General features: G+C 37.2%; 1 protein-coding gene across 2 annotated transcripts; it reads right to left on the bottom strand.

The window, feature by feature from the left end:
- Window positions 1-800: 800 nt before the first annotated feature.
- LOC113740153 (glucan endo-1,3-beta-glucosidase 5-like) lies at window positions 801-12,329 on the bottom strand. 2 transcript variants are annotated; one of them, XM_027267662.2, is made up of 3 exons: window positions 11,341-12,329; window positions 2,019-2,145; window positions 801-1,727 (listed from the first exon to the last, which is right to left on the bottom strand). In XM_027267662.2, exons 1-3 carry the CDS (start codon window positions 11,682-11,684, stop codon window positions 1,032-1,034), a joined length of 1,167 nt encoding a protein of 388 aa, XP_027123463.1. In that variant the 5' UTR covers window positions 11,685-12,329; the 3' UTR covers window positions 801-1,031. The 2 variants fall into 2 exon arrangements, with proteins under 2 accessions (XP_027123463.1, XP_027123462.1); XM_027267661.2 differs by having other exon boundaries at window positions 801-2,145; window positions 11,341-12,327.
- Between the last annotated feature and the right edge of the window lie 1,269 nt (window positions 12,330-13,598).

Below are 13,598 nucleotides of genomic sequence, written 5' to 3'. Positions count from 1 at the left end.
CCCATCACTTTAATTCCTAAAGTTCAATCTCCCTTTCTAGTTTCTCAATTCAGACCCATAAGTCTCTGCAATGTAGTGTACAAAATCTTTTCAAAAATTTTGGTCAATAGAATGAAACCTTTCTTGAAACATTGTATCAGTCTTAATCAATCTACTTTCATTCATGGAAGACAGATCATTGATAATGTAGTGATTGCTCATGAATCTGTGCACTATTTGAATAGTAGGAGAACTGGATCTATTGCCTTTATGGTCATTAAACTGGACATGTCAAAGGCTTATAATAGTTGAGTGGCACTTTCTTGCTAAAATTGTGGAAAAAAAATGGGATTTTGTAAAGACTAGATTCATTGGATTATGTCTTGTGTGACTTCTATTAGCTATACTTTTAACATAAATGGAGAAAGAATGGGGTATATCAAGCCTATTAGATGATTGAGACAAGGGGACCCTCTATCCCCCTTTCTCTTTCTTCTAGTCTCCAAAGGCCTGTCAAGTTTGCTGAAATTTGCCATGAACAATAGGAAGATATTTGGTTAAAAAATTGCTGCTGCTAGTCCTGCTTTGTCTCATTTGTTTTTTTTTTTTTTTTTTTTTTAACCATAGTCTTCTGCAGAGCAACAAAGGAAGAAGCAAGATTCTGTGCGGTAAAAAAAAAAAAAAAACATGAAACGAGGGTGAAGATTGATGCAATAATTTGTGCAAGGATGCCTTGACGCCTGATCTTTTTTGGGTGAGGCAGAGGTTTGGATGATTTTCCTGTGTGGAGTAAATGCAGAAATTCTGAACAATGGCAGTCCTGAACAAGACATCCTTACATAATGGAATAATCACACGGCATCTTTACAGAGTGGAATAATCACACGGGACCTTCACAAGTTCTAAAGAAGAAAACTTCAACTATCTACGCTTCATATAGACTTTGGGGTAAAAAAATGTTTCTTCTAATTCAAGTATCATTAACAGCGTGGAAAAAAACAGGAGTCCTTACTTGAACGAATATATAATCAATCATAAAATACCCAAAAACTTCACAAAAGAGTCAGAAGTATCATGAACAGGAGAAGCAACAGATTACTAGGTTCACTTAGAAAACCACTACTCACGTTTGCACCTCCACCCAGAGTGCTCGTTCGTATCATAACTTTATATACACAAACTCCCTGTGACGGATCAGTCGTGGTGACAACTGAAAGACCTGGAAATTGGCATGCACTTAGGAGCTGGTTATTCTCCTGGTAATAACTGTTAAATGCATATGAGATGTTGCCACGAGCATCTAGATTCCCACATGATGTACCATATCCGAGACTCGTGCAATCAGCATGGGAACAAGCGTAACTCACACTAGGTGCTACTTGTGTATCATCAAGGCTTGTGTTAGACGACATGACACACCATTGACGGGAAAGATATTGAACATTACTTGCTGCTACCAATCCTACAGAGTTTGAACCTAAGCTAAGATTGTATTTTGGTGTCCCGTCATAGTTGAATACTCCCCAGTGGCGTTCAAAGTTACCTGGCTTAATGGATTTTGCATCCTCATCAATCAGACTAAACAAATATGCATCCACTGTACCTGGTCTCATTGGAGTTCCCTTGCCCATATGGGACATGAACCCTTGATTGAACCTCTGAGCATACTGGATATTTGCATGGAGATCACCGTCAGTTGGCCATCCAACTTCTCCAACAATTATAGACAAGTTTCCAATTCCATTATTCTGCAAGGCCCAAATAAGGGTATCATAATTTGCATCAAATACGTTGTTGTAGATCCTTCCATTGTCATTAATTGGTGTTGAATATCCATCAAAGAAGGCATAGTCAGTGGGAAAGTTGGGGTCATTGTAAAGACTGATAAATGGATAGATGTTCACGGTGAAAGGGGAACCACTATTACTCAAGAATTGACATATCTGCACCATGAGGTCATGAATGTCTGATCGAAAATCACCAGTGGAAGGCAGGGGAGTTGAACTCTTGTACACATCAGCATTTAAGGGGATGGTTACCTTCACTCGAGTCCCAAGTCCAGCCTTAATAAGAGCTGCCTGGACATTTTGAAGAGCAGGATAAGTGGTTCCTGTGTAGGTCCCGTTTAATGTCGTTAAGAATGGCTCATTTCCCACTGCAACATATCTTGACAGAAAAATATTTGTTCAGCAAGGTTGAAGGAGAAATTAGAAGTTAGTGGATATGTACCACAATACAAAATAATCCCATATGCAGTGAGGTTTCCCTTAATTCCTCTTTCGCAGCCATCGATAACAGGGGAAATTAATTTGACTTGATCCAAGGTAAAACGAACTAAAATTGTCATTTGTGGAATGACTAGAAGCCACGTACTTCATGAATTGAAGAAATATGACTTTATTGACTCCAGATATTACTGGGACCTAGGCTCAAGATAATAAAACTGCTGATCTACCACTCAACAATAACTTCTTTATTCTCCAAAGATCAAATTATCAAGCAGTCGAAAGCTACAAGCTTCTCTGTCGCTCCCACTCAACTTCAAAAGCTAAGGCTGGTCTTACCAGAAGTATGCAAGACCATGTGATACCAGATAATAGTTAGATAGCAGAAAGTAGTCTCATATATTCTCAAGGAACCACGCAAGAAGATTGAAGGGATTTTTTTTTGTTTTTTTGGTTATAAATAACTTGTCTGAGAAAGTAATCAAGGTAAATGACAGACAACAATTAAGTATACCAAGAGACTAAAAGTATGATCCGCTATTAAAATGGACTAGAAGTACCAATTAGAGATTAAGAGTTTACTATTGAACTATATGACAACTGAATACATTTTGACATCAATCTAACTTGTCTGATGTGGAGTGACAACTGTATCTCAAAGAGTTAAAATATTTTTCTTTCTTCCCACACCCCACCAACTGATCTCCTGTTTACAGAACTAGAAACAACTCTTTTATTGCAAAAGTTACACAGGAATTATGCAGGCAAATCATGTGAAACTAATGGTAAATGCCAGTCATTCAATTTAAGGTAGAGGTAATCATCCCTAGAGACAACATAATCGTTCTGTCTTTTCCCATCCATTGTTAAAATAATGGGAAGTCTTTGGATATCATTTGGCAGAGCAGGAGCAAGATTGGGAGCCAAAGGAACAGTGTAAAAATTTCTCCCCCAGAATATAGCCCTAGGGGACTAAAAACTTTAAAAGAAAAGAATAAGGTAAACAACGTAAAATGCTCCATATTGACTATCAAAAGATAAGCAAGACAATCCTTTTACACATTGTCCTACATTTCTTCATAGTCAATGGTTATACAGGATGTTACAACAGTATGAATGCTATTGGCGATTGTAATCATTTCCAAATCACTATGCCAATGCTCGAGGCATTATCCTTTTAGATTGAAAAATTCATTCACAACACCAACACGTTAAATTAGAGTAAGGGTAATGCTCTGAAGAAGATATTGGAAAAATAAAGACTTTGACCAAATCATATTGCCAATTTAGCATGAATTTGAATAGCATTTCCAAATCATGGTCAACTTGATGAGCTAAAGATGACAAAATTTGTGCATCCAAAAATGGATTGATAACTACTTCCATATTTTCTAGCTTGATTATCAGGAAATGGTTGCAAAGCTTTTCAGTGGCAGTGCACCTAAGATAGTCCCCACTATCATGTATAATTACCTTTGTAAAGCCCCCTTTACCATGTGCCAAGAACTGCCATTGGCTTCAGTGCAAAATGCTTTCTGGACACGTAAATTTTTCTTAATGTCACATTCAAAATTCTATTCAGCACTATAACTTCAAAACAACAGAAGCAAAAGACAGTTGTTTGACAGTCTCAAGAAAATCTGCAGAAGCTTGTAATATTATGACTTTTATGTGAAAGTATGTTTGGAAATTTGTTAATATAACAAGGTTTCAGATTCAATTTGCGGCTTTTCTGGACGGAACCTTTTTGCAAAAGCAATCTGTAGATGTTGCTGAGATCATCACTTAAGTGCACAAAATAGCTTGGAGATGTCCTAAATTTATTCTAGCGGCTTAAAGCCTCTACTGGTTTTGCATTTAAAATGACAAAAGCCTGTTTGAGTCAGGAGTGACCTCTAAGGTATGGTAAGGATTTTCCAGCAAACTGCACCAAAAGAAAGAAACAGTAAAGTCCCTACAAAGCTTTCATTCTAGAAACAAGACTAATTGGCTACAAGGAACATCAGAATCCTTCTAAAGCCTTCTATGAGTCTCATCAAAAGGAAAGATTTAGTAGAGTCTCATCTAGAGGGAAGCTCTAATGGAGTTGCATCCTTAAATTTATCGATGGATAATCAGCTGAAATTCTACATAACATAAGAATATAGTGTACTGAAATTCTACATAACACAAGAATATAGTGTACTTCAAACCAAGAAAAATTAAACAAGAACAAGTTTCCATAAACCATATGAGACATTAATCTTATCTAGATGATGGAGAAATAATAAACACTGCAGGACATTGATAATTTACTGGAACACTGCTTGCACAAAATACGGGATATGCAGCAAACTTAAACCACAGAAAAGCTAAATATCTCATCTTTCAGTGTAGAATCCAAATGCAGCACCAATTTGTGGTTCCATGTGGGAAAATCTGTATTTTTGGGAAGTAGAATATTGAGTAATAAAACCGTGGAAATTAGGAGAGATTAGTGGAGAGAAATTCTATATAACTATAACTGTGTATTAGCTGTAGAGGAGCTAATTTGGTGCAAAATCTTATTCCTAGGATTAAGGATATAATTGTGTATAGTTTCCTAATATAGGCTGAAACCTGTTGTATATATTCTTTTGGATCAATGAAATTTTGATTCCCCTCATTCATTATTTTCAAGTTGGTATCAGAGCATCTTTGCCTGATTTTTTTTCTGTTTCATTTTTCCTCCTTATTTTTTTACATTGTCCCCTGTCCCTTCATCATGTCTGAAACATCATCAGACTCTACCATTAATCCTCAAACTACTGCCTCTTCATCCAAAAACAGAATCGAATCCTTCAAAACTGGGGTTGATTCTCACTCAATTCAGATTACTACCATTCGGCTGAATGGAGATAATTTTCTCCGATGGTCACAAGCAGTCCGGATGTATATCAGAGGTCGTGGCAAGATGGGGTATTTAACTGATGAAACAAAGGCTCCAATAAGCACGGATCCTACTTACGCAACATGGGACGCGGAAAACTCCATGGTAATGACATGGCTTGTAAACTCAATGGAGGAAGATATCAGTTCTAACTACATGTGCTATTCAACAGCACAAGAGTTATGGGAAAATATCAATCAGATGTACTCTGATTTGGGAAATCAGTCCCGAATTTTCGAGTTGACTCTCAAAATTGGAGATCTACGTCAAGGGGAAGACACTGTCATAAAATATTTCAATTTGCTTAAGCGAAAATGGCAGGATTTGGATCTCTTCAACAGCTATGAGTGGAAATCAACAGAGGATTTTCAGCATCATAAGAAAACTGTTGAAGACAGCCGAATCTTTAAATTTCTGGCAGGGCTAAACGTTGAATTTGATGAAGTTAGAGGGAGAATTATTGGGAGACAGCCTCTTCCTTCAATTGGTGAGGTGTTCTCTGAGGTTAGAAGGGAGGAAAGCAGAAGAAATGTAATGCTGGGAAAGAAGGGTCCTGGAGTTGCTGTTGAAGGATCGGCTTTAGAGGTTGCCTCATCCTTTAAAACATCAACTTATCAGCGTAGAACAGGAGAAAAATCCAGTGAAAAACCACAGGGGTGGTGTGACTATTGTAATAAGCCTCGTCACACTCGTGACACATGTTGGAAACTGCACGGAAAACCTCCAAATTGGAAAAACAAAGGAGGAGAGAAGTCTGGACGAGGAGTTCCTACTGCTAATGAAGCTGACACTTGTCCTTTCACCAAAGAACAAATGGAGCATCTTCTTATGCTACTGAAATCCAGTTCTACCTCATCTGACTTTCGTAATGCTTCTATGGCTCATACAGGTATTGGATCTAAGGCTCTATTCAATTCTTTTTTGTCTAATTCCTCAACCTTTTCTGCTCCATGGATCATAGATTCTGGAGCCTCAGACCATATGACAAATTCATTTAAACTCTTCCAATCATATACACCATGTTCTGGAAATAAAAAGATCAAGGTTGCAGATGGAGGTTTCTCTCATGTTGCTGGAAAAGGTTCAATACAGACCTCAAAAAATATTAACCTGAAATCTGTTCTTCATGTTCCAAAATTGGCCTGCAATATTTTATCAGTTAGTAAACTAACAAAAGATTCTAATTGTTTGGCTATTTTCGATGAATCTCATTGTGTTTTTCAAGACAAGAATTTGAGGATGACGATTGGCAGGGCTAGAATGATCAATGGCCTTTACTGTCTTGAGGATAATTCACCTAGTGCTCAAATTGCTCAAGAGTCTAGTAGTAATATTTCTGTATCTGCTTATGAACAAATAATGGTTTGGCATTACAGATTGGGCCATCCTAGTTTTATTTATCTAAAACATTTGTTTCCTTTGCATTTTAAGAATGTGACCCCCTTGAAACTAAAATGTGAAAGTTGTTTGCTTGCTAAAAGTCAACGAAAATCTTATGTCCCAAGGCCTTATTTACCATCAAAACCATTTTATTTGTTTCACAGTGATGTTTGGGGACCCTCAAGGGTTACTACTGTTTCGGGAAAAAGGTGGTTTGTAACGTTCATAGACGACCATACTCGTCTATGTTGGGTATACTTAATGCACAAGAAGTCAGAAGTAGCAACCATTTTTCAAAATTTCTATAACATGATAGAAAATCAATTTCACACAAAAGCAAGTATTTTGCGGTCTGATAATGGAACAAAGTATTATAATAGTATCCTTGGAACATTTTTTGAAGAAAAGGGATCTTACATCAGTCTTCTTGCACTGATACCCCCGAACAAAATGGAATTGCTGAGCGTAAAAACAAACATCTGTTGGAAGTCGCTCGTGCCATGATGTTTTATATGAACTTACCAAAATATTTTTGGGGGGATGCTGTTTTAACAGCATCATACCTAATTAATAGGATGCCTTCTAAGGTCTTACAATATAGTACTCCTTTAGAGTACTTTAAAAAAAATTTCCCTGAATCAAGAGTTAATTCAGATTTGCCTTTAAACATATTTGGATGCACTGCTTATGTGCATATTTCAAAGAAATCTCGGTCCAAGTTGGATCCTAGGGCCGAAAAATGTGTCTTTGTTGGTTATGCTCCAAATCAAAAAGGGTACAAATTATTTAATCCTCTCACACGAAAAGTCTTTGTCACTATGGATGCAACTTTTTTGGAAGGTCTTCCTTTCTTTAACAAACCTTTGATTCAGGGGGAGAATTCCAGTGAATCAAATTTTTGGGAAACTGAAACTTTACCAAATATAATTTTTGAAACAGATAAGGAAACGAAGATCCCTCAATTTGATAGTGCAGAAACTGATATTGGTTTATCAGATATGGAAATATTACGACGAGAGAAAAATCGTTCCAATCTTGAGCCTGTGGTCTACACTAGGAAAAATACTTTTAAAAGGGGTGAAGGTCCATTGATGAGTCCAGCTCCTGTTCATGAGAAGTCCTCGAGTGAAGTCTGTCCAAATACATCAGGTAATACTTCACCTTTCTTTTCTTCTGTTGTTCCAGAATCTGACCCAGTTTTAAACCATATTCTTCCTACTCAAGAATCTGATCTTGATCTTCCCATCGCCATTAGGAAAGGAACCCGTACTTGTACTAGACAGCCAATTTCCAAATATGTGTCCTATGATAACCTTTCTCCTAAATATAGAGCCTTTACCATTGAAATTTCAAAACTTGTGATTCCTAGAAACATTAAAGAAGCGTTGGATGATCAAAACTGAAAATCTGCAGTGTTTGAAGAGATGGAAGCATTGAGGAAGAATGATACGTGGGATGTGGTGGAGTTGCCTAGAGAGAAAAAGATTGTTGGGTGCAAATGGGTGTTTACAGTTAAAAGCAAAGCAGATTGTACTGTAGAAAGGTACAAGGCCAGATTAGTTGCGAAGGGATTTACACAAACCCATGGAATAGATTATCAAGAAACATTTGCCCCTGTTGCCAAGATAAATTCTATTCGGGTCCTTTTGTCTCTTGCTATTAATGCAAATTGGCCATTGTACCAACTTGATGTGAAAAATGCCTTTCTTAATGGAGACCTAGAAAATGAGGTGTTTATGAGTCTTCCTCCAGGTTTTGTAGACAAATATGGTGTTGGAAAATTTGCAAACTGAAAAAATCTCTTTATGGACTTAAACAATCACCAAGAGCTTGGTTTGAACGCTTCGGCAAAGCTGTTAAAAAATTTGGTTTCTTACAAAGTCAGGCTGACCATACTTTGTTTTATAGGCATTCAAAAGAAGGTAAAGTTGCAATTTTAATTGTATACGTCGATGACATTATTTTAACAGGGGATGATTGTGGAGGATTAGAGAATTTGAAGAAGTTTCTGGCCAAGGAATTTGAAATCAAGGACTTGGGAAACTTAAAGTATTTTCTCGGGATGAAGTTTGCACGATCCAAGGAGGGAATTGTTGTAAGTCAAAAGAAGTATGTGCTTGATTTGCTCAAAGAGACAGGTATGATGGGATGCAGGCCAGCTGAAACTCCCATGGAGCCAAATTTGAAACTTCAACCAGCTAGTGCAGAGAAAGTAAGAGACAGGGAAAAGTTTCAAAGACTAGTTGGAAGACTTATTTATTTATCACACACTCGGCCTGACATAGCATTTCCAGTAAGTATTGTTAGCCAGTTCATGCATTCACCGGGCCCAAAGCACTTTGAAGCAATTCATAGAATCCTAAGGTACCTAAAGGGAACACCTGGCAAAGGTATTTTCTTTAAGGCACGAGGACATCTTCAAGTTGAAGCCTATACCGATGCGGATTGGGCTGGATGTATAACAGATAGAAGATCAACTTCTGGATATTGTACGTATGTGGGAGGTAATTTGGTAACTTGGAGAAGTAAGAAGCAGAATGTTGTGGCAAGGAGCAGTGCAGAAGCAGAGTTCCGGGCTGTTGCTTAAGGTATTTGTGAAGTGATATGGATTAGAAGAATATTACAGAAGTTGAAGGTTTCAGAAGTACTTCCTATGAAATTGTATTGTGACAATAAAGCGGCTATTTCTATTGCTCACAATCCAGTTCTTCATGACCGAACGAAACATGTTGAAGTAGATAAGCACTTCATCAAAGAAAAAATAAAAGGAGGTGTAGTCTGCATGACCTATGTGCCAACTAGAGACCAAGTGGCAGATCTGCTTACAAAGAGTCTTCCCAAAAAACAGTTTGATTTGTTAGTGAGCAAGCTGGTGATGAAAGATATCTTCAAACCAGCTTGAGGGGGAGTGTGGGAAAATTTGTATTTTTGGGAAGTAGAATATTGAGTAATAAAACTGTGGAAATTAGGAGAGATTAGTGGAGAGAAATTCTATATAACTATAACTGTGTATTAGCTGTAGAGGAGCTAATTTGGTGCAAAATCTTATTCCTAGGATTAAGGATATAATTGTGTATAGTTTCCTAATATAGGCTGAAACCTGTTGTATATATTCTTTTGGATCAATGAAATTATGATTCCCCTCATTCATTATTTTCAAGTTTCCACAATGCAAATGCTTCTAATAGATCTTTGCAATTAGCGCCTAGAAACTAATAACCTAACAAAACAGTTATTATACTATTTTATTATATTAAACATGATTATTTCCTTCTGAAATGTGCAACATAGCCGTGCAATCCCAGACAGATGTTACTGATTAGTCTAGACATCCTTCAACAGGCCAACTTTTAAATGGCAAGGTAATTAAAATTGTAGAAGAATCTCATAAGAAGTTACAAGGGATAATCCCTGGACAATGGAGAATATTGTTGACATGAAAAGAAGTAACACATAACACTTCAGGTTCGCCAGACGACCTTTCAAGTTGTCACATAGCCCAATGACTTACTGACGATTGAATCAACAGAAAACAAAATCGTTTCAGAAGCATCTGACAATTGAATAAGCAGCAATAGAAAACAATATCATTTCAGAAGCAATAAACTTTTTCCAAAACTTTAGACCAGAGTTCTTGGCAACATTTTGCAATAGAAAACAATATCATTTCAAAAGCAATGAACTTTTTCCAACACTTTAGACCAGAGTTCATGGCAACGTTCATGGCAACTGTGACACGGGAATGCAAAAAGCTGTTTCAGAGGCTAGCTTCAGCGAGGACATGCCTTGAGTAAGCAACATCATGTAGGTTCAACTTTTCGTAAAGTCTCTCAATTAAACTCCATGTGTTTAGCAAATCGTCGTATCTAGTGCAAGTAGTGAACTTTAACATAAGAACAATCAGTTAAAGGTCAGATGCAGAATAATCCCAAGGCTTCTCTCCTGCAGCATAATCTTTTATCAAGTTTAAATTGGTTCACTAGTTAAACTAAGAAATGCTACAGTGACATTAGATGATGTTTATGGGCCAACATTGGGGACAAATCAGACTTTGCAGCCTTATTTCTGGCAAAGGTTTCTTCAGCAGAATTGGGTAAGACGTGCTAATCTAGTTAGCGTGCTCAACAGCAAAGGTTGTTTTTTAATTTTGCTTGTATTTTTCTCCTCCCCGTTTTTTTTTTCCCTCTTTTTTTCCTTGAACTCCCTAGCCACTGTCGTCCACAGGAAATTCACTATTGCAGATAGACTTCCTCATTAGCTGGATCAATGTTTTACCTTCCTCATTTAGTTCCTGCATTCTCCTCTCTTTCCCCTGCATCTCCTACTGCTCATCTTTCATCCTATTCTCTCATTCTCCACTGGAGATACATCAGAGAGCTTTTCTAACAAAAGATCAAATGAATATCTGACCCAATTGGACTGTGGTCAACCTATGGCTAAATTGAATATCATCCGCAACATACAAATAGCAATTTTTTTCTCTCTTTTTTCAATTTGAAAATGCTTAATTAAGCTATTAAAGGAAAAACAAGAAACTTCAGCTCCCTTTATCTGATAAAATAAAATATTTTTCTTCAGATTTTCATAGACCTCAAGAAAACTTGATGTTAGTTGTCTATTTACTGTCTAGAATGTCTAGGTAATAAGAAACTAACTCAAACTTCTTCCAACTGTTTTGCATCGTTGACTTTTTGTTCTTCTATTGATAAGAAAGATGAGCAAGGTTAGAATTCCAAGTCACCCAGTATAAATTAAGTGCCCCAGCTATGCCAAAATTTTCTGTACTCCAATAAAAAAATGTTCAGAAAACCTTCTTGGCACACATGAAATTCTCAGCGGGAAAAGTACCTGATGTCCACACTATTGGATGAAATATGTGCAGAGACATTCCTCTGAACCCACAATTCAGCCGCAGCAACACTGTTGGCTAAAGAGGACAACATATCGTTTGGAATTCCCACCGTGACTTCAATCCCAGAACCACCCAGAGCATACAATATGCTTGGGTCAACATCAAAAAGCTTAACTTTCTGAATTCCATTGTCCCTAAGCAGCTTTACAATAGTGGAAGGAGGCAACGGGTGAGTTGATTGAGTTCCCCAATTTGCTCCTATACAAATCACTGAACTAACCATCATACACAGCACAAATATTTTAACTAAAACCCCATGATTCACAGCCCAAATTCCCATACTTTTAAACTATTTAGAGACACGCCAAGAACCTCAAGAATCCAAAGGGGGTCTCAATTTCACAGTTGTATTTGAACCAAGAAAAGGTTGCTATCAGAAAATGATCATGAATTTCAGAGTTCAATATTGAGAGAGGGGTCAACTCTTGTAATGAATCAAGAAACTGCTTTTAAAAGTTCAGTTTTGGACATCTTTTTACAGTAAGATGATTCATGGGGTATCTCAAGGATTCTGGAAATTCGGATTTAACATACTGTGTTATACAAGAAAGAAGCTAAATTTGTCGTTTTAGGAAGCTTTACTACTGCAAAGTAATCAGAAAGGAAAGTATATGTATTTCTGCTACTAGACAGTATATGTATTTAACTATACATACATGGACGACCATACCAGAATCATAAGCTAAATGCCATACGTGTTGGAACTCTACGGTCTAAGCATGATTGGAATTTAGAAATTGCTGACAATAATGACAAAAAGGAAAGGTTAGGAAAGCACGATAAAAAGGGGGGTATAGACCAAATAAATTTTGCACGATAAGTTGGTGGATTGAATCATTCATAATCCAACAACATGCATTATTGTACAAATATACTACTTGGGATAAAGATTTAGTTTGGGTTGATTGAGAAACCATTTTCTAATATGTTTAGCACAAGTGTTCTTCGCAGGCTGAGGCAGGTAACGGCGTTGAATGCTAGTATTAGATATGATTATTAAATTTTATTCTAGTTTTAGTGTTTGGTTTGTTGTGCCGTATGTGGTGGAGTAGCTATCATGCAGCGAATTCCAAGTGGTACTGGGTCCAAGCCAAATTATTTGGGTTTGGACTTCTTACTCTTGGTGTCAAATTATTTGGGTTGTAATAAATCTAAGGGTAAAATACAGAAAGCCATCTTGTGGTTTGACTATTTGACACGTTACCTCCTCATTATTTAAAAACACTCACACTACCCCCTCGTGCTTTGGATTAAAGTGAAATTTGACCGGTAACCTGTATGCTACCTGCAAGTGATGTATTATTATTTTTTTAATATTTTTTATTTTATTGTCACTTTTTCTTTCAATTTTGGTGCTTTGACTTAACTATCATAGGTATTTTTACAAATTTTATAATTAGTGATGCACTTTTAAAATTTTCTAAAAATTATTCATACCCTCTAACTTTTGTTTTGCCATCTCTCTCTACTGACCCAGTCGCCACCACCGCACGCGGCTTTGTCTTCAAAGATTCTTTCAAAACAATGGCTCCAAAATCCAAATTCACCCAAATATCCAAGAAAAAATTTCATGAATTTCATAAGCTTCCATCATAAAATTCTTGAAAAAGTGGACAAATTAGATGAGTGAAAATGGCATCCCCTTCAAATTGAAACACAAGTTTTGGGTCTGGCTCAGCTGTCACGTTTACGTGCAACTCAACCACTTTTCCCCTCCCACTGCCCACCGTACTAATCCATCCATCCTAAATCACGCACCCTTTATTACTATGCTCCGTTGCCTTCAAGTCTAGCTGCACCAAAACACTGCCCAAAAGTTTCCCACCCAACTTCCACTCGCAAGCTGCAGAAGTATTCCCTCCTTTTCCTGTATATATCTCAATCTTCAAACCACAAGTCCTATCTCTAGCAGCCAATTTCTCAACAAGCTTCTCAAACTCCAACTTCTTGAAGTTAAACCTAGCATGAATCCTGCTCTCAATCGCATCAGTACCACTCTCCTGAGAAAGCCACGGGACTGTCGAATACTGCGTTGGGAAGCCTTTAAGCTTGATTTTACAGTAACACAGGGTTGTGGTGGTCGTTGACTTAGACCAAGAGGATGGGGGAGGAAGCCTCACTGCCAAGTTTCCAATCACAATTCGGACGAATGGACAAGGATTCATTGTTTTGGTCCATCTGGAAAAGAATTGCA

The sequence above is a fragment of the Coffea arabica genome, chromosome 8e, assembly GCF_036785885.1.
Source record: "Coffea arabica cultivar ET-39 chromosome 8e, Coffea Arabica ET-39 HiFi, whole genome shotgun sequence".
Taxonomy (NCBI): domain Eukaryota; kingdom Viridiplantae; phylum Streptophyta; class Magnoliopsida; order Gentianales; family Rubiaceae; genus Coffea; species Coffea arabica.
The sequence above is the reverse complement of the archived record's forward strand: the minus strand, read 5'-3'. Positions and strand labels throughout refer to the sequence as shown.

Bases quoted from the DNA above. Each gene is read 5' to 3' on its own strand.
- LOC113740153 (XM_027267661.2), bottom strand. From the start codon at position 11,684: ATGGGAATTTGGGCTGTGAATCATGGGGTTTTAGTTAAAATATTTGTG. The intron at 2,146-11,340 runs GTACTTTTCCCG...TTTTCTGTCAAG, and splicing joins TCCAATAGTGTGGACATCAG to ATATGTTGCAGTGGGAAATG.